Source organism: Arvicola amphibius, chromosome 18, assembly GCF_903992535.2.
Source record: "Arvicola amphibius chromosome 18, mArvAmp1.2, whole genome shotgun sequence".
Taxonomy (NCBI): Eukaryota; Metazoa; Chordata; class Mammalia; order Rodentia; family Cricetidae; genus Arvicola; species Arvicola amphibius.
This window is the reverse complement of record NC_052064.1, coordinates 17,591,934-17,615,707: the sequence shown is the minus strand read 5'-3', so window position 1 is coordinate 17,615,707 and position 23,774 is coordinate 17,591,934. Positions and strand designations below refer to the sequence as shown.

Below are 23,774 nucleotides of genomic sequence, written 5' to 3'. Positions count from 1 at the left end.
AGGACTGAAACTGTACAGTCCAGCAGGTTCAGCAAATCACAGCCCAGAAGGAAAATCTCCATCAACCACTGGCCAGTAGTGAGGCCCAGGCACTGCCCGGTGGAGACTCTGCTCTTCACACCTGTGCCATGACCTAGTTCCATAGACTGAGCTCCCTCCGTTGTAAAAATGAGGGGGAAACAGTATTCATTGTGTGGATCAAAGAAACTAAGAGAACACACTTCAGAAGGCATCTGCACACTGTGAGCTCAGCCCAAGAATGTGGAAGTTGTGTTGGGAAGACCCCGCTACTGAAGACAGCACATACTTTGGTTACAGGAAAGAGCACAGAAATGACACTGGCATTCATCTCAAAGCTTCCTCCATGGTGCCTAGCTTTTGCAGAAAGTGCTCTTCGGGCTGCCTGGGGAGAAGAGACATCAATGATCTTCTATGTAATGGCCAGCCTAGCAAGATAAATCCATTGGTTCAATAGTGCCATGCATATTATGGAGGTAACCAACATCTTTCTGCTTGTATTTAAGGCCTACTCCAAAGGAAGGAACTTATCCTTTGTACTGCAAGCATAGCCAAGAACCCACAGTTGAAAAGTTCATAGACCCTAGCAGTACACCTACTAATACTGTTCTGCTTAGTGGACATAGTATTAAACTGTCTTCAGAAGGTTATCTTTTTTTCCTGTTATGGAAAATCGATTCTTTTCTCATACAGTACATCCTGATTACAATTTCCCCGCCGCCACTCCTCACAGTTCTACCCGCCTCCCCTCCCATCCCCATCCACCCCCTTTCTGTCTCTCATTTAAAGGAACAGACTCCTGAGAGAGAACAACAAAACATAACAAAATAAAATTTAAGATAAAACAAAACCATCGCACTGAAGTTGGACAAGGGAAATCAACAGAAGGAAAAGAGCCCCAAGAGCAGGCACAAGAGTCAGAAACCCTACTCATTCTCACATTAGAGGCCCCCATAAAAAGACTAAACTGAAAGCTATAATATGTATGTAGAAGACCTGTGTAAGCTCTGTGTTTGCTGCTTCAGGCTCTGTTAGTTCATATGAACTTTGTCCAGTTGACGATTTAGAGGGCCTTGTTCTCCTGGTGTCCTCCATCCGGATTCACAACTGGTCAGAGGGTAGAGAAAAAAGTGACTGTAGACTCCTCAGCCTTAAACCAGATCCTCTATATTGTACTCCTTTCCCAAGGCTCAGGGAATCACCAAAAAGGGGACAGGAAGATCATACAAACTAGAGCACTGGAAGACTGCTAAAAAATGATCAATGTCTTCTGGACATGACAAGGCTATTGCACTCACAACCTCATGACAGCTCTGGATACCTGCCCAAGATCAAGCCAGTCAGTGTTCTAGCATGGACGGGCGAGAAACTCACAAGGCCCCCATTTCTGGATGAGAGGCTGTTAGCAATGGATGCCATTTGATTACACAGAGAAGCCCATGGTTTGAAGGAAGAAAGAACAATGCTTTTGAGAGTGAATGTGTACTTTCACTTTCTACAGTGGATAATATTTAGAAATCTATATCTAATGTAGATAAGAGCCATCATAGACAATTTTCTTAACACTTTTAAGTTTCAAATTCACAGACTATTTCTCATAAGAACATTCTGATTTGTAAAGTTCAGCTGGAGCACCTTTACTTTTTTTTTTTTTTTTTTTTTTGGAGATGCAATCGGTGTTTTATTCTCTTTTTCTTTAATGTTTTATACAATGTATTTTGATCAGGTTTCCCCTCCCCCAACTCTTCCGAGATCCTCCCTACCTACCCAACTTTAGCACCCTCTCTTTCTTGCTCTCTTTCAAAAAAAAAAAATACAAAAAGGAATGTCAAAACAAGCAAATTACAAAAAACAATAAGATAAAAATTGACAAAAGAAATGTAACAAAAACTGTTGAGTTTGTTTTGTGTCGACCAACTACTCCTGGACAAGAGGCCAGCCTGGAGTGAGACGACCTGAACCAATCCCAAGACTTCCCCTATGTTCTCTGTCCAGTGACGTCAGCTCTCTGAGCTCCAGCTTTTCATTAGAAAATTACAGAAAGAAAATAAAAGCCCCAAGTTACACTGCTAAAATAAGTTATGATGAGCAAACTGCTTAGCGTAGTTAAATGTGTCACCTTCCCTAGCCAGGAGCTTCTTAGCATCTAAATATTAAATCCCTGTATTTAAGGAGCTGATGTTTTATCACTCGATATGGTGGTACCCACCTTTAATCCCGGAATACGGGAAACCGAGGCAAGTGTACTGAGAGTTCCAAGCCAACTTGGGCTACAAGTGAGTTACTGGCCTGCCCATGAGACCCTAACACACATACATATATACATACATACATGCATACATACATACCTATGTGTGTATGTGTATGTATGTAAATATATATTCATTTTATCTTATCATTGCAGACCTAGAGGGCGCCCCTCTACGACCCTTCCCCCCATTTCATTATTGGCAGGGCCATGCTTCTAGTGTCTCTTCAGTGCATATCCCATTGTGGCACGGCAGCTTTGACTTGTAAGCATGTTGATTTAGAGGTAGTCCTCTGTTTATGTATCTGCTCGTCCCTGTTGTAAGCATGTCAGTGGTGAAAGCAGCCTCGCCCTGGTCGGTCTCTTTGGATTAAGCTCCATACAGAGCACCATGCATTTGTGGGCTCTTTTCACCTCTTGAAGGACAAAGCCAGGGGTTATTGTGTGTTTCTTTCACCATTGGAAGAAGAATGAAGCGGAATAGGAACTAGGCTGAGCACATGCTGAAGTAGAAAAGAAAGAAGCTGAAAGTAATGTCATCATGTACTAAAAGTAAAACAGAATATGTAATGCCCTGCTCAGCTTCACCGAGAGGAAAACATAAGAAAGCAGCGCGCTGATAGCACCCTCTCTGTGGACTCCACAGTGAGGGGATGTAGAGCAGGATCCAGCCAAACCTGAGGGGAAAGAAACTGACTAGCCCCTCCCCCAGGCCATAGACCAAGCAGGATGCCAAACATGGAGACGCTTTCCTAAGTGTAGTGTATGGTACATGTGCATGCCGGAGAGGCCAGCGAGTACAAATACTGAGATAAGGCCATTGGCTATTCTGAAAACCTCACTGGCCAACCTCCCAAAAGGTGCTTTAATCAGATCCACCGGGACCAGATAGAAACTAATAAGACCTAAGAAAGAATGGGTGGATGGAAAGTAAATGAGTCTGGCACAGCGCAGGGGTCAGGACAGAAAGAGAGCAGACATGGGGTGGGGCAGGGGTGAAGCCAGAGAGACAAGGAGGAATCAGGGAGCACTCCAACTTCCAAGTGCTGCTGGAGCAAGGTCAGTGAAAAGTTCAAATCCAGCAGCTTTCCTCTCCGTCATGTTCTCCCACCTCAACTGTGATGGGTGTGAGAACACTGAGAGGTATTAAGTTCCCAGAGCCAGGGGTTCCCACTGTCCAGATGCTGTGCGCTTGCCTAAGACTCCAACATGGGTGTGCACGTGTTAAAATGATTGTCAGAATGGTTACAGTGAAACTTTAATATCCAAAAAGTTCATGTCTGAGGGTTAGATAATTCATTTCTATTCCAGAGTCATTTCAAAAAAAAGGCAAGGACAAGAAAAACTTTCAAAAGTTCAATTTTATTGAAAGTGAACTGTCTCATTTATGTCTGACTAGGTTCCCCAAGATGAATGGACAGGGTACACACCTCGTGGGAAAGATGATGAGATTCCATGCCGAAGGATGCGAAGTGGCAGCTACATCAAAGCCATGGGGGATGAGGACAGCGGAGACTCAGACACGAGCCCCAAGCCTTCTCCCAAAGTGGCTGCGCGGAGAGAAAGCTATCTCAAGGCTACACAGCCCTCCCTCACGGAGCTTACCACACTCAAGTGAGTAACCCTACCTGCATGCTTCCCTCCGTCAGCCCTGGTGTTAGCCCCGAGGATCCGGCTGGTGGCTAGATGTAGTGGAGCCAAAAGCATCCCTCAGATACAGGGGTGTGATGACTGGCCTGTTAATGTTGACATTGGATTTAACTTGTAAACACCACTGTCATCAAAGACAGAGGAACACCGGTGGACTCTTAACCCTCAAAGGCAATCAGAATGCTTTTGGAGGGGAAAAAAAGATTTCTGGTCAATGAACAGGACCATGTACCCCATTTGGGAACCTTTTTTTTCAGCCACTAAATATAAAAGTCTTCCTTAGAAGACTTGGATTTTCAGAGAATTATATAAGGTGGTGGAGATGTTTATGCCATAGAAATTTATAGAATGTGGCCATGCTGGGAAATTGGGTTAGGTGCATGAGAGCTGTTGATATGTGTGTTTGACTTCGAACTCCATTCATATTACAGTTTGCAAGACATTAAAAGTGTTTTTATTTGTTTATTTTGAAAAACGTGAGTATGATTACTTATATTTGTATGATTTGAAGAAAACTTTGCCAGGCAACAACTAAAACTGACTCTTTGTTGAGACAAGTTCTAACCATGATGTCCTGGCTAGCCTGGTGCTCACCGTGAACTCAACAGAGATCCGCCTGCCTCTACCTCCTAAGGGCTGGGATTAAAGCCTTGCCACCACACCCAGCCCAGACATTGATTATTTCAAACAGGCCTAATTTTTAATATTGTTTATAGAGAGTAAGTCAGAGCCTTGGAATATAGATCTATTCAGACCTAAAAGGTTTATTTACTGCAGCTGATTAGTGTTTTTAAAGCCCTCTTTGTCAGCACATGTGACTAGTACTATTTATGTGCTTGCATTCGTCACAGAGTGAAATATTAAGAGACAAATAAAACAGAAAAGGACAAAGCAGATGGGTTAAAATATAAAAATACAAAATCAGACTATTGATCAAGAACTTTGAAAAGCAGCTGACCGATCTATAATGAGAATTGTTTAAATAATGAAGGACATAAGGAACTAGTCAAAAAAATCTACTCTTGGATCCTTTTCAAGGAGCCATATGGAATTGCTCTGAAATCTTTTTAATTGAAGATTAGCACTGATACATTAGTTACCTAATCCAAAAAGAGAAGCCCTTCTCTCTAACCTTCCCACACCCGTATGCTTTTGCTGTGCTTTGGTGTGTCGGTTAATCAGGGCTGTCATCACAGACATCAACAACGACGAATTTACTGCTTCCTAGCACAAGGAGGTAGATGTGTGGGGATGTGCACCTGCCAAAACCTGCCGGGGTCAGTCTTCCTCACTTCTTCTAGATTCTAGTTGAGGCCACAGCACTCGGCATGCCTTGGCTGACATCACACGGAGCTAACTCATCCCTACGACACCAGCCGTAGCATGAGGAACCAAGTCTGCGAGTCCCTGTTCTTGCTGTGAGCTTTCACAAATACTGGCAGTGCAGCTATTTGGGGAAGATGAGTCAGCCTATAATGTGACTACAGGATAAAAGTTGGTCGTATATATAAATTTATAGACTTTAAAATATCTCTCTACAAGAGACAATAATTGTCACGGTCATGTTGTCAAGAGACAAGTAAAGTCAGGCAGAGGGCAGGAAGTCACATTAGTCCTGCAAGCTCATCTGAAGTGATCGGTGAGGATCGGCAGCCTCCGGCATTCTCCCCCATCCCAAGCATCCTATCATGTCACTTACAGGGCATGCTGGACACATTAGCTGAGTGGCAGCTGGAGCCTGAGGTGACAGTGTACAGTGATTGCCACTGCTCACTGCAGTGACAGCTGGGGCCTGAGGTGACGGTCTCCAGTGATTGCCACTGCTCACTGCAGTGCGCTGAGAGGAACCCTGTGAGAATAATGGAGCAAGCTTCAGGGAGACTGGAGACGGCAGGTTCTGAAATCAACATTCTCAGCTTTGCACTAGGGACATTCTACTGACAGCCTCCCAGAAACACATTCCTTGAAATCAGTTCTCCTTTCTTTTCTACATAATACTTCTTTACTAACTCCCTGGGCCATAGCTAGACATCCGTACTCCTTTATTAAAAGTAGAAAGAGGCAACCAAAAGTGACTGCCCCCAGGTGAGTCCAGCTTTGTGACTTTGTGACATGCTGTCATCTACAAAGTTCATGCTCAAGAACCATGTAGAGTCATCAATGAATGATAATGTTTTAAGTAAGCCCGTGGTTTTGTGGGGGAGGGGCGCCCTCATCCGAGGCACATGTAGTCCGTGGGTCACAGATGAGATAGTCTTGGAGGGGGATGCTGACGTCATTGAAATGCTCAAGCTGAGTGTGAGCAACGAGGGCTTGTTCTAGTCTCCAGACTGCTGGAAACTCAAAGTGGAAATCGGTTTACTCACAGATGTTTTTATAAAAAAGAAAGCATGTTTTATTACTCAGTATAGAGTTTCATCAAGCCGTCTCTGTGTTGACTCCTACTCCTCAGCAGGCCAGAGAATGTCTGAGCACTGTACAGTCCTGATTTTCTTCTCTGTGTGAGCATGACATTCCGCAGAATCATTCCTGAGTCTACTGCTCAGCATGTATTCCTCTCTGCCCTGTCTCATGAGTCCCATGTATGACCACAGTCTGCATATTGTTTCCAACATACTTAGTCACATACGATCATTTGCTGATGTCTAGTTTAACCGTATTGAAGGAGAAACAAGTCCAAAGTGTCAGGGTTTGGAATCAGTCTCGTCTTATTTCTTGGTGGGGTTTTGACTGAAGTCATTATTTTTCTAGAAGTTGGAAGCTTTTAGTCCCTCATACAAAAAAAAAAAAAGATACCCAGCTTCTGGAATTCTAGTTCCCCCAAAAGAGAAAACTATATTTATGTTCCTACTTCTTTGACATTTAAGTCAGTTTTTTCCTCCTTCCTCCTCAACAATTTGCAGCTTTAGGGATGAATCATAGACATGAACCAAGATAACTAAAATTAGTCTAGCGGGGACTGGGACAACATTTTGTTTGCGGCTTTCCGCTCCCCTCTTCTCCCAAAGACGGAGAGTACTCCTACACTCCCTTCCATTGTTGGTCTCCTAGTTTCCAAAAGCGTGCCGAGAACTTGTTCATGCGTCAGCTCCTTAATGTTCCTGGTTGGGTCTTCGACGCACAAACCCTACGGGCAGGTGAACATTCTGAAATCATGAGAGTCCATCTTTGGGCTTAGAGAGCTCTGCAGTCACCCCTGCCTGAAAGCCGCTGCCTCTCTGTGTTCCTCTTCCTCTCCGCCCTACTAACCCTTCACTTCTTCACTAGCTTCTCCTTTCTGGGATGAGCTGACGGGGCATCTGAAATGACATCATCCCCTAGAAAATTATTATGTTTCCCAAAGAAGCTTCTGAATAGTCAGTAAGCAATTTTCAGGCAAGTGAGGAAGAAGTTTAGGAGTTAGAGTTTCTCCAAACGCCATCCCCACAGTTTAGCTCTGGAAAAGACTTAGGTCTTTTATTTAGACTCTTTATAATTTTGTTTGTTCTCAGAGCTAGGCTAGAGACTGCTGCAGTGGTTGGTTAAAATTTTGCCCAAGCCAGTTTTAAATTTATTTCACTCAAATATAGTATAGAAAGAAATGTTCTAAAATGATACTAAGAGAGCTGCCATTTAAAACATTCTAAAAGGTACATCTGGTTTGTTGGCACATGGCTTTAAGCACAGCAGTCGGGGGATAGAAGCAGGTAGATTTCTGTGAGTTCAAGCTCAGCCTGGTCTATGTAGTGAGCTTCAGGTCAATCACGACTAAATCATGAGATCTTATTTCAAGAAAAGGACAACAATAACAACAACAACAACAAATCATCATCATCATCATCATCATAATAATAATATAATATGAAATACTCTAAAGTTAAGTTCAAATACCCAGTAATCCAAGGCAAATAATGCTTTAAAATGTCTTTGTATTTTTTTATCCCTTCATCGAAGCATCAGGTGAAATGAAATCCCCTGGGGGATATTGCTGGGTCCTAACAGATCCCGGGTTGGTGGGGTGGGGGGTGGTATGGAGGCACTGCATCAGTGGCGTAGACTCTGAAAGTCAGGTAAAAGGCAAACAGCAGACTTGTTTATACAGCAATGGGGAGAGCCTTGTATCCCCTCCTCCTAGAAGGTAGGCTGTGCTCCAGTTTAGTGACTTTACGTGGTCACCCCTCATTGGTTAGGCACAATCAGGACCTCTGACAGTGCCTGTTTCTAGGCCCTAGGGAGGATTACAGGTTGGCTCAAATCTTGGCCTTATCTTCCTGGTGGGGGATGGGGAGAAGAGCTTCTAAAACCACTGAGGAGGGACTGGGCTTGATAATGGGACCAGTCAGGGCTCTTAGCAGTTTAGATACAGTATCTAAGAAGTGACTTAAGGGATTTTATGTTCAATCCTGTGTTTCAGGTAGTTCATCCTCTTTGTCTTCATGTATTTCCCAGCTCCTCACTTTTTGAAAGATAAATTAATTACTATTCTCATGTTTGAGCAAATAGGCAACAAAAATCGACTAATGGGAGGAATAGTTCATTTTAGCTCACAGCTTGAGAATGGTCCATCCGAGTCAGGAGATACGGCCAAGCTCATAGCATCTGGAATTCCTTCCGTCTGAACAATCCTTAAAGCAGAGAGCCATAGCTGTTCCCCTTTTCTTCTTTTGTTTAGATGGCAGCCCATTCCATGAGGTGGTACTACCCTCAATGTGGGTGGGTCTTCCCTCCCCACTTAGACCCCTCTGACTACATCCTTACAGATCTTCCCACAGGTGCCTCCAAGGTGACTCCAAATCCAAGGGAGATGACAGTGAAGATGAGCCACCCTACTTGGTGAAACCGCAACTGTCTCTTTCCTTTGGGCTAATGGCTTAAGACCTCTGAAAAGTCTCAGGCTTTCAGCATGAGTGGGATCTCTAAGCTGACTCCTCCACACCTGGGCTGTGTCAGCCAGCCTTAGCAGATCCCAACGCTGACGGCTGAACATAAGCCTCCCTTATCCTGGGCTTAGTGACCGCCGTTGTCTGTGGATGTCATTGGCCATCTACATGAAAGGTCTCTGAAAAACTTCTTGGCATTAATGAAGAAACTATAAGGATGAAGGATCGGGGGGGGAAATAGTTATTCACAATTTAAAGACAAGGGGAAACAGTATTAGCAAGTAAAATGCTTTGAGAAATGCCAGTATCCAGCTTCAACTTCAAAACGAAGGTCTCTTTTAAGAGCATAAGACTTGTTTGTCTTTGTATAAGTTTCTTTTTTCTTTCTAGACGCACTGTGTCCCTGCTTGTTCCTCACACTCCACATGCCCCTCCTACCCACCGACTGTTCTTCATGTTGTTTCTCTTTCCAGAAAAGGAAGAGGGTGGAAGAGATTGGAGCATTGCTATTTTTTTTACCAAAGATATGAGCCATATTTAAGAACATAGCAGTATACATCATCCACCTTGTCCCTAAGGATATGAAATAGCTCTGTTCTTTTGTTGTCTCTTTTCCGTGAATTCTTCCCATTCCTCTCATACCTTTCCCAGAGTATAAATAATTGTGGCACAAACTAGCATGCACTTCGTACAATCTTAGGGAGGACAGAATAACACAACCAGACACTACACGTTGTAAATTTCCATCCTCAGTGGCAATAATACTTTCTGTTACTGTCCCAGTTTTTCCAACTTCCTCACTTTCTAAAATAATAAGTGGGAAAATGTTAAAACAGAATTATTCCTTCTTATAGATAAATTATCACTTGCTTGTAGGCTAAGATCTTTTAAAGCCCCGCTGGGATGAACCATGACTGAACACAGGAAATAGTTAGTGCAAGGAACTGCCTGCTGCTTCAATCCCTGATCGCCAGGTGAAGCTTCAAGCCTGGTCCTTCACTGGGATTTGAAAGCCCACCTTCAGATGGGATTAGTCTGTTGAGTATTGTGGTCTACACCCTATCCTAGACCTTACGATATGGCTACTCTTTTCAAAGTCTATCTTAGAGGGAAGCCTGTACAGATTGAATTGTCTGGAAATGACCTTATTCTCAGCAATAAGAGAAGTATGTATGTGTTTAATGGATGTGAAAAGAAGTTCAGAGTCATTTCAGAGAGCTTGAACACACAGCTTAGCAAAAAAGAAGATAGTTACATAATTATAAGGTACCTTTTTACATATTTTTAATTATATGTACGCATGTTTGAGTGGATATGTGCACATGCGTGCAGGTGCCAACAGAGACGGGAAGAGGGCGTCAGATCCTTTGGATCTGGAGTTAAGGATGGTTGTGAGCTACCTGATGTGGGTTGGAGGAGCAGCAAGAACTCTTAAGCACTGAGCATCTCTGCAGCCCGGATATCTCCATCTTCACAAAGTACATGACTGAGCACAAGAGGTTGACATATGTTCTATCGTGTGGTCACCACTGCTCCTTACATTTAGAGACTTTCACAGATGAGTAATCCAAGTCTCATTGAGTCTAAATAATTTGTCCAAGCTTAACTCTCAAGTACAGTAAGAGTAAAGAATTGAGCCTGTGTAATTAATGAAGAAAATAGAGAGAGTTGGGTGGAATGAATAGCTTACTAAAATCACAATGAACTGTTTACAAGAGGTTTTTTTAAGGAGGGGAAAAACAGGGTGAAGTGAGTATAAACAGCACAGAAAAAGAGACACTCAAAGCAGTTAGTAAAATTGAAGACTGGATCCAAGATGGTATCAGAGGCTCAGTGAGGTGAATTCTGACCCAGAAGTATAAGCAGAAGACATGACTAGAAGGAATTTGAGAATGTTCTGCCTCAGGCATGGCCTGGGATGAAGGAAGGAAGAACCAAATGGTCAAAGGATCAGAGGTGCAGGAAGTGTGAGTGACAGAGGTAGAGGACTGACTGAGCCTTCTTCAGGTGGCTGCAGATGGGCATTGCATCCTTGACAGACTCCATAGAGCTATGTAAACAAAACCAGGGTGACAGAGAGATGTGTGCAGGGAAGGAACTCAGGCTAGGGTTCTTGCAGTGTTGTGCTTCCCAGAGAGCCTGTGCTAACACTGCTTGGATGTGTTACGTACTTTTAAGTATGATGAACAAAGCATCTATGTAAGATTCTTCCAGCCTGAGGAACCTAAGATGTCATCACAAGGTCAGCACCGTCCTCCTACCGTGATTGCCAGTCCTACATTTCCAAACTGAGCTTGTGAGAGGACGTTTCAACTCACTCAACACAGTCATCTCCTCTTAGGTCTTTTCTTTCTGTTGGTGAAATTGCTGCTGTCCAGAATGCAGTGACAAAGCATTGTGGGTATCCCTTCTAATGTCTTCGAGCTTTATGGCTTTCCCATTCCTCTCTTGAAAGATTCCGATGAACTGATTTGTCCTCTCTGTGTTCTAGAACGTTCCAGAGACGTTCTACGAGGCTACTGAAAACCCCCCTCAGAATCTCATTTTGCCTATGCACAATAGAACATTCCAAAGCGTCAATGCCAACTCTCGTTTGAGCTCATTCCTTCCATCCCTCTACATATTTCCTAGGTTTCAATCATAGGGAGGTCTTACTTATTCTGAGTTCTATATTTCAGGCCTTAGACCTATGCTAGACATGGAAAGCTAGATTAAGGCAGGTACTTTAAAACAATCCTGAAGTCAGAGACTTCCAGCAACTACAGGTGATTTCTTACACATAACTGTATGTTTACTTGGGGTCACTAGAGCACTCTACTCACCATGACCAAGTGTGGATTCTCCACAGCAAAAATTCTCGCTGTGAAAGCAGACCCAGAGCAGAAGACCTTAAAACTTTCGATTGGAAGTGAGCCAGCTCCCTTTCAGTTCCACTGACAAAAGCTAATGGCACAGCCATGCCTGACTTCAAAGAGCTAGGCGACATGACACATGCAAGGACATAAATGCAAAACACTGTCGGTCAGACCGCTCTAAAGACAACCAAAGCCCATCCTTTTGAATACTAAATATTTAGTGTATTTTCTCTGTCCTGCAAGAAAAAATGGATTCATGTTCACCATCAAATGGGAGAAAATCCAGAAGCCCCATCCTTTCCTGACAAAATATCTGTATGAAACTTTATATCCTGTGGCAGATATGGGATAGTGTGTGCCACAGAGAGTGAGACACAGTCCAGGTGTGTCTGTGTGACATAGAGACTCAACAGGACAAATGACCTGCTTCCCACATTGTAGTGATGAGACGAGCAGGTCTGCTTTTCGTCCCGCCCGGCTTCCGCACGGCTAGCTTTACACTCGAAATAACAACACACAAATTGTATTCATTTAAATACTGCCTGGCCCATTAGTTTCAGCCTCTTATTGGCTAACTCTCACATCTTGATTAACCCATTTCTATTAATGTGTGACCCACCTCCATCACCACATATCTAATATAATTGTAAAGTATGAGCAAAAAAAAAATCCCTAATCAACACTCTCATTAGAAAGGAAAAAAACAGGATCACAGTAGGCGTGGCCCCACAGCGGTCCTGCTGGGTAGGATGTTGCCTGTTGTAGGGTCTCTTCCTTGGGAAAAGCAGTTTTTCTTGATGAGGCTGCTATTCTGTTCCCAGAGAGCAACTATTTGTCTGTTGTTCTTTTTGTCTCTGAGCCTTCTCTCTGGAAGGACATTTCTGTTATCCTTCCTACTATATCTGTAGTCCCCTCTAAATAACATCTGATCCCTAGCAGTCCAAGTGGTATTTCAGGATTCTTCCAGAAACATGTCTTTTCATCTAATCTTGTGGTCCCTTGAACAGTACAGCTCTATAATACTGCAGGCACCCTCTTATCTCTTGTCTCCAGTGAGCTCCGTGAACTGATTACCGTAAGGACAGGACCCGTGTAGATGCGATTACTACCTGGCCTTGGATTGTCTGCCTTCTTATCCACACACCTCCGCTGTAGAGACGCTCAGCTCATCGAGAGTTAGACAACCAGCCTTATTCACTTTTCTCTTCTGAATCATTTTGTCTAATAAGAGGGATCTTATTGTATCTTAATTGTATCTTCTTCTCGTTTCTCTGAGTTGTTCAGAGAGCGAAACAATGGGGAAGTACAGGCATGTCCTTGAATGGAACTTTGCCACACACGAGGTGAGAGTCTCACATTCCCTCGTCATTCAAAGTTTCCTCGGGTTTTGTTTTACCTTCTGTAAGTTAGTTTAGAACCAGTTGCTTCTTCCAGTCCTTTAAGCCCACAAATGTCTAACCTGTTTATTGTTTGACTGCTACTTGAAAGAATAGCCCCTTTTTCTCTGAATCTATTCCCTTCCTAGCTTGTTGGGTGTTGCCAACAGCAACCAGCATATGTTATTAACTCTATGTTATGAGTTCCATTGTTCCATCATCTCCTTTCCGGGTTGTAGAAAACAGTTCACAAAATGATTCACTGGGAAGCGTTAATCAACACTTTCTCCAACCTCTAATGCCAATTGTTTGCTGATGACTACCAAGTACTGAAACCACAAAGCACATACTTTGAGATTTTTGTCATTCTCGGGGTTACAGGAACGTCCTATTTCCGATGCCAGCTTATGCCCCAGCAAGATTAGGTTAAGCTGTGCTCTGCTGATAGGCAGTTCCCAGATGGCCACAATTTAATCCTGCTCTGCCTACGGTGGTCACTCCCATCCTCAGCGTGGCAGCAGCTCCCCCTTAGCATCTGCCTCCACAGTTGCCGAGGCGCAAAGGGAACGTGGTGAATTGAGCACCATTTCCTAGAAGTGAGACACGGCTCTGGCTCACATTTCACCACTACAGCAAGCCCCATGGTGGGCCGCACCTCCCTTCAAAGAGGTAGGGAAGAGCTGTGCTACCAGAAGCCTAGGAAACTGAGAACCAGGTCTGCTTGGTGAGCAGCAGTCACCACACCTCAAGGTCTTCCTTTGTTCTCTCCCCTCCCAGCTCCTATGCACTGCCATTGTTGTCCCTCCTTCTCCCATAAAATACCCAAGCACACAGCCCAGCCTCTGATGCTGGATATCTCAGTTCAAATGCTTGTCTCTGTCACTATGAGGTATATAGCATGGAAAATTACTTGGCCCTTCTACACCTCGACTTCCGGATCATTGATTCAGGGATACGATTAGTAATCATGGAGGTGCAAGATGGTGTATGTGAAGCATTTAGCACATGGAAGATGCTCTCTAGAGCTTAGCTGCCATCACGTTTCCCCATCATCCCAGTAAGTGCAGTCTTCGGATACTTAAAATAACAAAGAATGGACTAGAAGAATATTTCCCTTCTTCTAAACCTTCCTCTCAAACTAAAGCACTTTCCCATGGCCAATATTTCTTCTTCCTAAGATCTCCCGGGGCAAATATTTGTGAAGGTAATTAGCCCTCATGTGTTCTTTGCTAGTATAATCTCTTTCTCCCTAGCCTAGAAGACAAGTACTGTTTGTGCATCCTTTGGCGCAGGAATAGCCCCCAAGCAGAAGCTGGATATGTAGTCACTATGCCACCACCATCCCTGCATGCCTCTGGTAGGCTGGACAAGAGTTTCACACAGTGGCATCAACCTGCAATCCCTGAGGTAGAGGGCCGTCCAGCCTCTGCCGGAAGTCTCCTGGCTGTACTCTCTCAGATTCTTCAGCCTCCCCATGCTGCAGAGTCTGTAGTTCTCTGAAAAGCTCTTCCCTCTCAGCCCTGCTTAGCACTGCCAGCCCACCTGGAGGCTGGGAACTCAGTCTGTCAGGCATGCATTATCATGGTAAAAATATCTATGCAGCCATCCCTAGTACTGTCACCCTCTTTGAATGCTGGCATTTCCTTTAGTTTATCTGGGGATTCCCTAAGATTCTCTGGGATTAATGAGTCCTTTGAGGATTGGAGAGAGGTCTTCTTCAGTGTCCACACTAACTACTCGGTACTTTTAAAGCTTGTTTGGGAATCCACATAAACCAAGGGAGCAAGAGAGGCATCTGACCATCCTGCTGATGTATGGCACTATTTTTCTTCTCCTCTTGGCTCTCTTTCCAAGATGAATAGTTGCAAATAACAGTGTATTTGGGATTCTCAGTACATCTTCTTTGATCCCAATGTTCTCAAAAGGAGTAGAGTTTAGCAAAAGGATTCATGGGTTTTCTCCTTATCAGCCAATGACCAGCTCTGCCCTGTGTCTTCAGCTCTAGCCCTCTGTTTTCTGTGCCACCTTGCTTCCTCTCAGTGACTCACAGAACCGTGGGGGCTCCCCCCTACCCAAGCAATCTGGGGACTGCCTGCACCATCTGGGCATTGTTCTTGACTTTCATCCTGGAACCTTCCTTTTGTTCTTTGGATCACTTCTTTTTCCCAGAAAGGGCAGGGCTGAGAGCTCTTGGCATAGATCTAGGTTAGCAATTGCATATGGCATCGCCCATACCTGAGTCGTCCCTGGGCCAGACGTGAGAAGTTCTCACTCTGTTGATGGTACTTGGTTGAAAGTTTGGCTTATCCTAGAACCTATCTCTTTATGGCCTTAGATTAAAGAGCTGGTTGAGAACCACTGATTGGCCTCCCTTACTCAGTAAGGTTATGTCATGGCTCAGTGGGTAAAGATGCTTGCTGCCAAGCCTTAAAAACATGAGTTCAATCCCCAAGATGCACAGTTACCTACTTCCTCTAACTAGACCTCCTTTCTCACCTCCCAATAATGCCATCAGATTATGAATGCCTGACAGTGGATGAATCCATCCATCAAGTCAAGCTCTCCTGATCTAACTGACTGTGGAAATACCATCTCAGATAAACCTAGATATGTTTTTAATGTTTTATTAGTATATGTTAATTAAACATAAGGGTTTCATTATTGCATTCTCATACATATACATATACATACATATACATATGAGAGTTTCACTCATATCTTCTACTTTTGTCCCCTGACCACACACAACAATTCCCTGTATCTAGAGGCTCCATTCCCTGATGCCCTAGGTATTTATTGATCCATCCATTGATAATCAAAACTAACCAACATAATCAGCTTTTCATCAGTGTAATAAACTACCTGATATCCATAGCATAAAAAGGCCAAGTTTATTTGGGCTTGTGGCTTGTGAGGTTTTAGTCTATGGTTGAATGGCTCCATTGCTTTGGGGCTTGTGAGCCTGAGCCTCACGGTAGATATTGTGCCATTAGAACAAACCTGCTTGGGCTGGAGAGATGGTTCAGAGGTTAAGAGCATTGCCTGCTCTTCCAAAGGTCCTGAGTTCAATTCCCAGCAACCACATGGTGGCTCACAACCCATCTGTAATGAGGTCTGGTGCCCTCTTCTGGCTTTCAGGCATACACGCAGGCAGAATATTGTATACATAATAAATAAATGTATAAAAAAAGAACAAACCTGCTTACCATATGGCAGCATGAAGGCACAGATAAAAGAAGTTATGAAGACACTAGTATCCTCTCCAGTGCCACCCTCCACCCACCCGACAGCGCCACAGATCTCCACATGTCGGCCTGTAGGAGATGTCTAAGATCCAAGCCATAACATTGACCATACTCGTCATGCTCAACACTGCATTACCTCATTGAGCAGAACCACTTCACAGAACTGAGTCCTATTGGCTGATGGTGGCCATCATGGGCATAATAAAGTAAGAAGTCTAGCATGACCCAGAAACCAGGAATTCTGTACCACAAGTACCCCTCTATACGCAACAATTCTTAGTTTCTTATATGACCTTTCAGAAATGTTATGCACATATAAATATTGCATATTTTTTCTTTGTGAGAGGGACAAGGTCTTGCTATGTAGCTCAGGCTGGCCCCGAACTCATGATACTCCTTTCCTCTACCTCATGAGTGAAGGCTGCAAGCAGGTTCCAGTATTCCCACTGTGCACACATTATGTACACGGGAGTCTAAGCTCTCCTTAGAAACATTGCCTACACCTTGCTCTTCTCTCTTCAAACTATACCTTAAATATGCTTTCTATAAGTTCACTATGTTTTTTTTCTGTTTTCATGTGTGTGATATGCATATGTGTGTGCATGTTTGCATGTGTGAGGGTACATATGTGTGGAGAGCACTGGGGGCCTGAGGTTGATACCAAGAATCATCCTTAATCCTTCTTCCACCTTACTGATTGAGGTAGGGTCTCCCAGTCAAACCCTATTTCACCAATATGGCGCATCTCTCTAGCCAGCTTGTTCTAGGGGTCCCCCGTCTCTGTCTTCTAAAGGAAGTTAGAGTTTCAGCCAGGTTCCACACCCACGCAGCATTTATGTGGATTCTGAGGATCTGAACTCCACTTGTAATGCTTTTGTGACAAGGACTTTCACCACGGAGCCATCTCTCCAATGCCAGACTACGTGCATCTGAACAATTTCTGGGTACTCCACTCGGTCCATGTACCATGATTTATGCAACCGGTTTCCTCTGTAGGGAATACTTTTTTCAAAAGTTATGGAAAAATTAATTTTAGGAAAGGGGCGTTCATAACATATCAAAATGGTCACGGGGCTGTAATCCTTGCATGAGCATATAGAAAGGACGTAAGCGTTAAAAGGCAATAGCTATAAACGTACTAGCACATGGTCTTGGAGTACCGAGTCTGAAAAGAGGGAAAATACAACAGAAATCGCAATATAAAGCCAGATGTGTTCCCAGTCATCAAAATGGGAAGGCTGATCACAAAGCTAACTCTTCTGTTCCCCGCAGGCAGGGCTGGACTCAGACCCTGACACTGGGGGTAGACATACAGAACCTTCCACCAGGAAACAACTGAGAGGCCATTGCCCTTAGATTCCTTGCTTGGTTTTCCTTTTTAAGCTCAGAATCCTGGTGACATTTCATCAAATGTTTAAAACTAATATGAAGATTTCTAGCTTCTTTGCTTCCTGTAGATCCTGAGACTGAGCTGATTGCAAGACAAGATCCCCACCCCCACCCTCAGCCCTTCCTCGATTTCTCTTCCTGATTGAAGGAAAACATTCATCTTGGGTAGAGGGAGTTCCTGATAACATTCGAGGGAGGGAGTAGCGACCCTTGTGGCAAATCATGTGTGCTGTTTGTTTTGTTTTTCCAACGTCAGGTAAATTCATTAAATCCTTGTGCTCTTCAGTGCCCTCTGTTCCCACCCTCTCCAGGTTTATTTAAGTAGTTGCCCATAGCAACCACCGGCATCTGAAGTGGCTCTGTGGAAACAGCCTAGCAAGTTTCTTCTGTCTTGGCCTCCATGATTAGTCTCTGGGCCCTGGGGGTAACTACATTAAAATTTAAATAATATTTTAAACATATAACAGTGGGTTCTGCTCTTCTTTATGTATTTTTAAAGGACACTACTTTTGGAATGGCACATTGAAATGCTAAGAGCTGCTATTATTGGGGTCCACTAGTCACCCTCAGTCCTGACAGTTGTTTCTAGAAGAGAGAGGAAACTGAGGCAGACAGCCCAAAGGGTCAGCCACCTCCTCTGCTCCCCTCACCCTTTATAGTAGTATCCAAATTTCTGTTCGCTGGGGACCTCAAGCTGAAAGTCTTCAGGGAAGGTGCCCTGAGAGTGTGGGGAAGGCCGCCGTGAGTACACAGGTGAACCTTACTGCTCTGCACCTTCTGTGAGGTACATTGTTTCTCACGGGTTTTTCCTCGCCTGTAAAACTGGCCTAATTTTACCTATCCTTGTGCAAATACTCGTGAAAATTAAATCTGCTGGTGAAGGTTGAATTGCCACCCTAGCGCACGCATCCTGGTTCACAGATGTGTTGTGCCATCTGAGCACCAGGAACAAATTGAAACCAACAGTCTTCATGTGGGGGAGAGGCAACTTGGCAGGGAAGGGGTTAACTGCTCTTGCAAAGGACCAGAATTTGGCTCCCAGCTCCCACACTGGGCAGCTCATACCCCCTGTGACTGCAGGCCCAGTGGGTCCAACGCCCTCCTCTTGCCTCCGTGAGCACCGAGCACCATGCTCACAGAAATAAGCCCACACACAGATGCACAGATGTGCACATAATTATACATAAAAATGGAAAACAACCCTTAGATGAAAGTGGATCGCTGGAAAGCCCAATGTTCGATGGACAGACAAATGAAGCCAGCTGTTTTCTAACCTGGCATCTTTGCTGTGCTGGTAGGAACTCAGTAAGTAGGGGAGTGGCCGACATGTTTCGGATCCTGAGTTTTAGTACACACTGGATCCTTGTTGCCTTTGACCAGTTTGTGTAGCACACGGCCCTCTGCAGAACGGGGGTGAAAGGTTAAGCATGGACAGCCGTGTGCTCTCTAGCCTTTGACAGGCAGACGGGAGGAGGCTTTCTCCTGCTGTGCATATTTTTAGGCTTCAGTCTGCTATTGGGCGTATGCTTTGACCTTCATAATAAGAAACCATAGACAAGGTGGTTCAAACAAGAGAAACTTACTTTCTCCCAGTTTGGAAGGTTGAAAGTCTGAGATCAAGGTGCCATTATGTTCAGATGTTGGTGAGAAACTTCCTACCTACCTCTCCCTCCACAAACCAAGTGGTGGAGGAGGCACTGAGCAATCTTATCAGGACATTAATCCTATGGTAAAGGCCCCACCCTCATGGCCTCATCTAAACTTACAGACTCCTCCCACAAAGGCCTGGTCTCAATAATCCATCCCTGTGGATGTGAGGTCTTCCATATATGAACTGGAGGGAACACAATTTGTTCCACAGCACCTGACATTCATGTTCTGTCATAAGGAAAAGTGTTGGTGCATTCCAGAAAGCAGAAACTATTGGCCAATGTATTTGGCAGGTACCAGTGGCCCCCGATGATGGAATGTGCTTTGGTGTCTCAGTGAGGACTCAGCAGGTCTCATTTTTATGCCTGTTTCAGTGCTTAGCTTCCCGGCTCAGCAGTTATGACCTGTGGGCCTGTAGCATATTTGTGAACCTGGTTCCAGTGATAAAGATCTGTGTGCTCCTAGAATCCCTTGGATAAGCTGTAACTCAGTGCACTGACCCCTCTGTTCCTGACTTCTTAACAGAACATGCTGCCTAAATCCTACCTGTCCGTGGAATGCCATGGTATAAGAAGATAATCTTCATATGCAATGCTATGAGTGTATTGTGATTGTGTACTTTCTGCAACTATAAAAGGTTTATTGTTTGCTGCTCACTCGATAGTAAACAACCCTCTTTTATGTAAGACAGTTTTCTCCTCAAAGATAGAAAGTGTTTGTCAGCTCTCTGCTACTGTAGGAAATACCTGGAATGCCTATAAATAATACATTTATAGAAAGGAAAGGTTTACATTTGGCTCAGTTTCATGGGCTCCAGTTAGTGTTTGATTCGCCCTATCATTTTCAAGCTGGAAACACCGCACCTCACAGTAGAAGCACACAGTGAAATAGCTCAGCTGAAAAGAAGGAAAGGACAGAGGTAGGGTGCTATCTCCCTGGAAAGGACAGAGGTAGGGTGCTAGCTCCCCGAAGGTGCACCCTGTTGACCTCCCCATGGTTAAGGTTCCACATCTCCCAGGAGCACCATGCAGGAGACCAAGATTTTGCCAAGTGGATCTTTAGGGGATATTAAAGATCTAACCATATAGTTCAGATAATGAGCAGAACCAGATGTAGTCCCACGGCCAGTGAATTTCTCGTAACACTAGATGCCGGTACAAAGAAAGGAAGGGGCGTGATTTTGAAGAGGAGAAAATGAAAGTTACTTCCTCTAGATATTTGGTATGAAAGATTTTTCCAGACACCCTTAGGTCTGAAGTTCTCAGTGCTGTGCCCATCTTCATAACGAATTAATTTCTCTCCCTCTGTCACTGCCTGGCAGCTTTAGACAGACACAGAGGTGCAATGTCACAGCCAGAATCCGTGATGTTTGTCTGAGGTTGCTGGGGAAACCTGGCTTCCCTTGGCAAGAACTGACTGGGAGCTGATGATTCTTAGCTCCCTTGTCCTGTAAAGCCTTTGACTATCTCCCGTGAATCCCACAGTTCAGTTTTGCGGTACTGCCAATGAGAGACCATGGAAAGATCCTGAGTTTCAGTGTGTGGGTTTTGGCTGCTATGTGAAAAAAAGAACATTCGTGTTTCACTGGGTGGTTTGTATTCTGAAAGCCATAAAACAATAAGAAAACAGGTGAACGTAATGGAGAAAATGTTTTTTATTTAATGTGTCTACCTTAGCCCCCAATAAGAAAACCCCCCCATCAGATTTATTTTACCTGATAGCAGCACTCCAAGCTACCTTGGAGTATCAGAAAATATTTTTGACAATTAATACTCAAAAAGACGAAGGAAAGAGATAAGAGAGAAAGGGCAGAGGAGAAGGGGATATGAGAATCCTTTTCTATTTCAAGCCAAGCTTTTTCCTGACTTTTCGTAGTATCCGGGTTTCTATCTCTTCCGGCATTAGTTAAGTGGCCCCATGACCCTCATTTTGCTTGCCAGAATGTGTTATGTATATACACCAAATTCTGGGGCTGTGTCACGTTGGAAATAAATGGTCAACTCACAAGGGAAACTGGCTGAAATGGATTTCCCCCTCCACAATAAATGAGTTTTCACCGATGTATTCCACAGCCTCTAAGACACAGCGGCAGGGGAATGGAGGTGTGAGTGTCACAGTGGGAGACTAACACAGCAGCCAGACAGAAGCCAGAGGCGATGGTGATGGAGGGGATGCCGGCGGCACACATACCCTCACCGTCTGTCGAAAGTCAGCGATATCCTACGCTGAGAATCCACAGCATCTCTTTGCCCCTAGATACCTAGTCTGACTCCCACGGCCACACAGTCATCTGGGTAATTAGCCAACGTCTTCAGTCTGCCCTCTGGAGGTAGCTGGCCAAGCCACACCTTTGTGTGAGCTGGTAGGGGAGGGAGGATGTTGGAACCCCCAATCTCTTTCCTGTCCACCTTTCCTGTACCCTACTCTTGGAAGATCCCTTTGCACACGGAGGAACTTACCACTTGCCTCAGAAAGAATTGTGGAATCAGGAGACTTGTGGTTCCTCACAAATTCACTCCATGCTGCGTGTTCAACAAGATTTTTTTTTTTTTTTTTTTTTTGAGCTTCAAATTCTGAAGTGAAAAAGATAAAAAAGAATTGCCGGGCGGTGGTGGCGCACGCCTTTAATCCCAGTACGCGGGAGGCAGAGGCAGAGGCAGGCGGATCTCTGAGTTCGAGGCCAGCCTGGTCTACAAGAGCTAGTTCCAGGACAGGCTCTAGAAACTATAGGGAAACCCTGTCTCGAAAAAAAAATCACTGCTTAATATTAACATGGACTTTGATCATGTAGCCCACTCATGCACACTGTCCACTAAAGGAATCTCTAATTTATGTTAGGTCCCAGGTGACAGGTTTCTTGTCTTCCATCACCATTGGTTCATGGCAGTTAGGAAAGGATTAAAGGTAGAAGTACTGCCACCTAAGGGATGTGGCAGTGAACCAGTCTATTGAATGGTCTGGGACCAGGCCAAGCAAACCCCACCTAGCAAAGAAGGGAAGGAGCCCATCTAGATACAGAGGAAGTGCTTGTGTGTACATGGCATCGTATTCATCCATGTGTGCATCGAGTGCTGAGGATGTTCTGGGTACCACACTCTGCTCTGGGACTTGAAATGATGGAGTCAGCTACCTCTGCCTTGTGGCGCTTATGTTCTAGAATGAGTATCAGCTAGCATCCACCCTACCAGACCTGAGCACCTAAACTATTAAGCCAAAACTTCTCTCCTTTGGCCCAGTCCCAGACCACATAAATTAATGACCAAAATGTCCAAGAATCCATCCATTTTTCACCATAAGTCAGTTATGAGTTAGGCTTGGATGTCAGCAGCAGACCAGCAAGGACCGGAGTGGAGTCTGTGAATGGGCAGACCCACCTTAGGCTAGCCTGCCTGTAATGGACCGTCCTGGTGCCAGGGCATTTTTCCCTGTAAGTTCTGTTGTCTGCCATAGCCTAGGCCCCAGACAGTGAGCAGGAGCTAAGTCCTCTGTTGCTGGGGAAGGAGGTGAGAAGGCACCGCACCAACCGCGGAGACACCAGGAGTCAGGTAACCACAAACAGCAGGCTCCTTTATTCAGCAATGGGGAGAGCCTTATATTTGATACGTTGACATTGCGTGGTTGCCCCTCATTGGCTAGGCACCATCAGGACCTCTGACAGTGCCTGTTGCTAGGTCCTCAGGCAGACTTGGGGTTGACTCATCTCTCAGCCTTGTAGACCTTATCTTCCTACATTCATGTTCTTTACAGGAAGGGCTAAGCAGGATTGGGAGATAGGCACAGCAAATAGCCGGTGGGCCATTACCAGGCTGACCAAAGTGTTGGAGGCAAACATAGCTAGCTGTCTGATTACATGCAACTCCTCTGGGTGGGCCATATGGAGCTAGTGTAGGCCTAACTGTCTATCAGAGAAAGGGCTAGAAACACATATGCTAGTTACTTCCAGACATCTATCTGCGCTGGCCAAACTTAATACCCAGGATGCTAACTGCACCACACTTCCTCGGGAACCCAAACAGGAAGCCTGAGCTCCTGTGGGCCCGCAAGCTTTCTCGAGGCTGGATAAAGTGTAGCCCCCATCCTTAGGAAAGCTGAGAAACACTCAGTGCCCAGGGGAGGAAGACAACGGGTAGACCATATGACTGGCAGTAGCTGGAGCCGCCCCAAGGCTGCTCTCAGTTCAGGATACCATGCAAGTATCTAAGCCAAGGGGCCAGACAAGACCAAGAGAATCAGAGAGCTATGTAAACTCAACCCAGTATATCATCCCAACAGTTCAGCCAACTGAGGCTCAGTCTGAACTCATCAGGGTGGTGGGCTGTAGGAGAGTAGCTATAGACAGTGGTGAGACAGGCTGTCCAGTTAGCTAAACTATCCGGTTCCTTCTTGTCCACTGTGGACATGTTCAGAACCCTTGTATGGAATTCCAAGACCCTGTCTCCAGGGCCAAAGGGGTTGAAAAAAAAAGGGGGGAAAGGCTGTGGCAC

The 23,774-nt window shown here is 44.7% G+C and overlaps 1 protein-coding gene across 8 annotated transcripts in view; it reads left to right on the top strand.

Moving 5' to 3' along the window:
* Dlgap1 (DLG associated protein 1) overlaps positions 1–23,774 on the top strand; it is a 270,222-nt gene that overhangs the window by 74,962 nt on the left and 171,486 nt on the right. For all 8 annotated transcript variants that reach the window (XM_038315307.1, XM_038315308.1, XM_038315306.1 and 5 more), the window contains exon 2: positions 3,666–3,880. In XM_038315307.1, the coding sequence (XP_038171235.1) occupies positions 3,666–3,880 (215 nt within the window). The remainder of the gene's footprint in view (positions 1–3,665; positions 3,881–23,774) is intronic.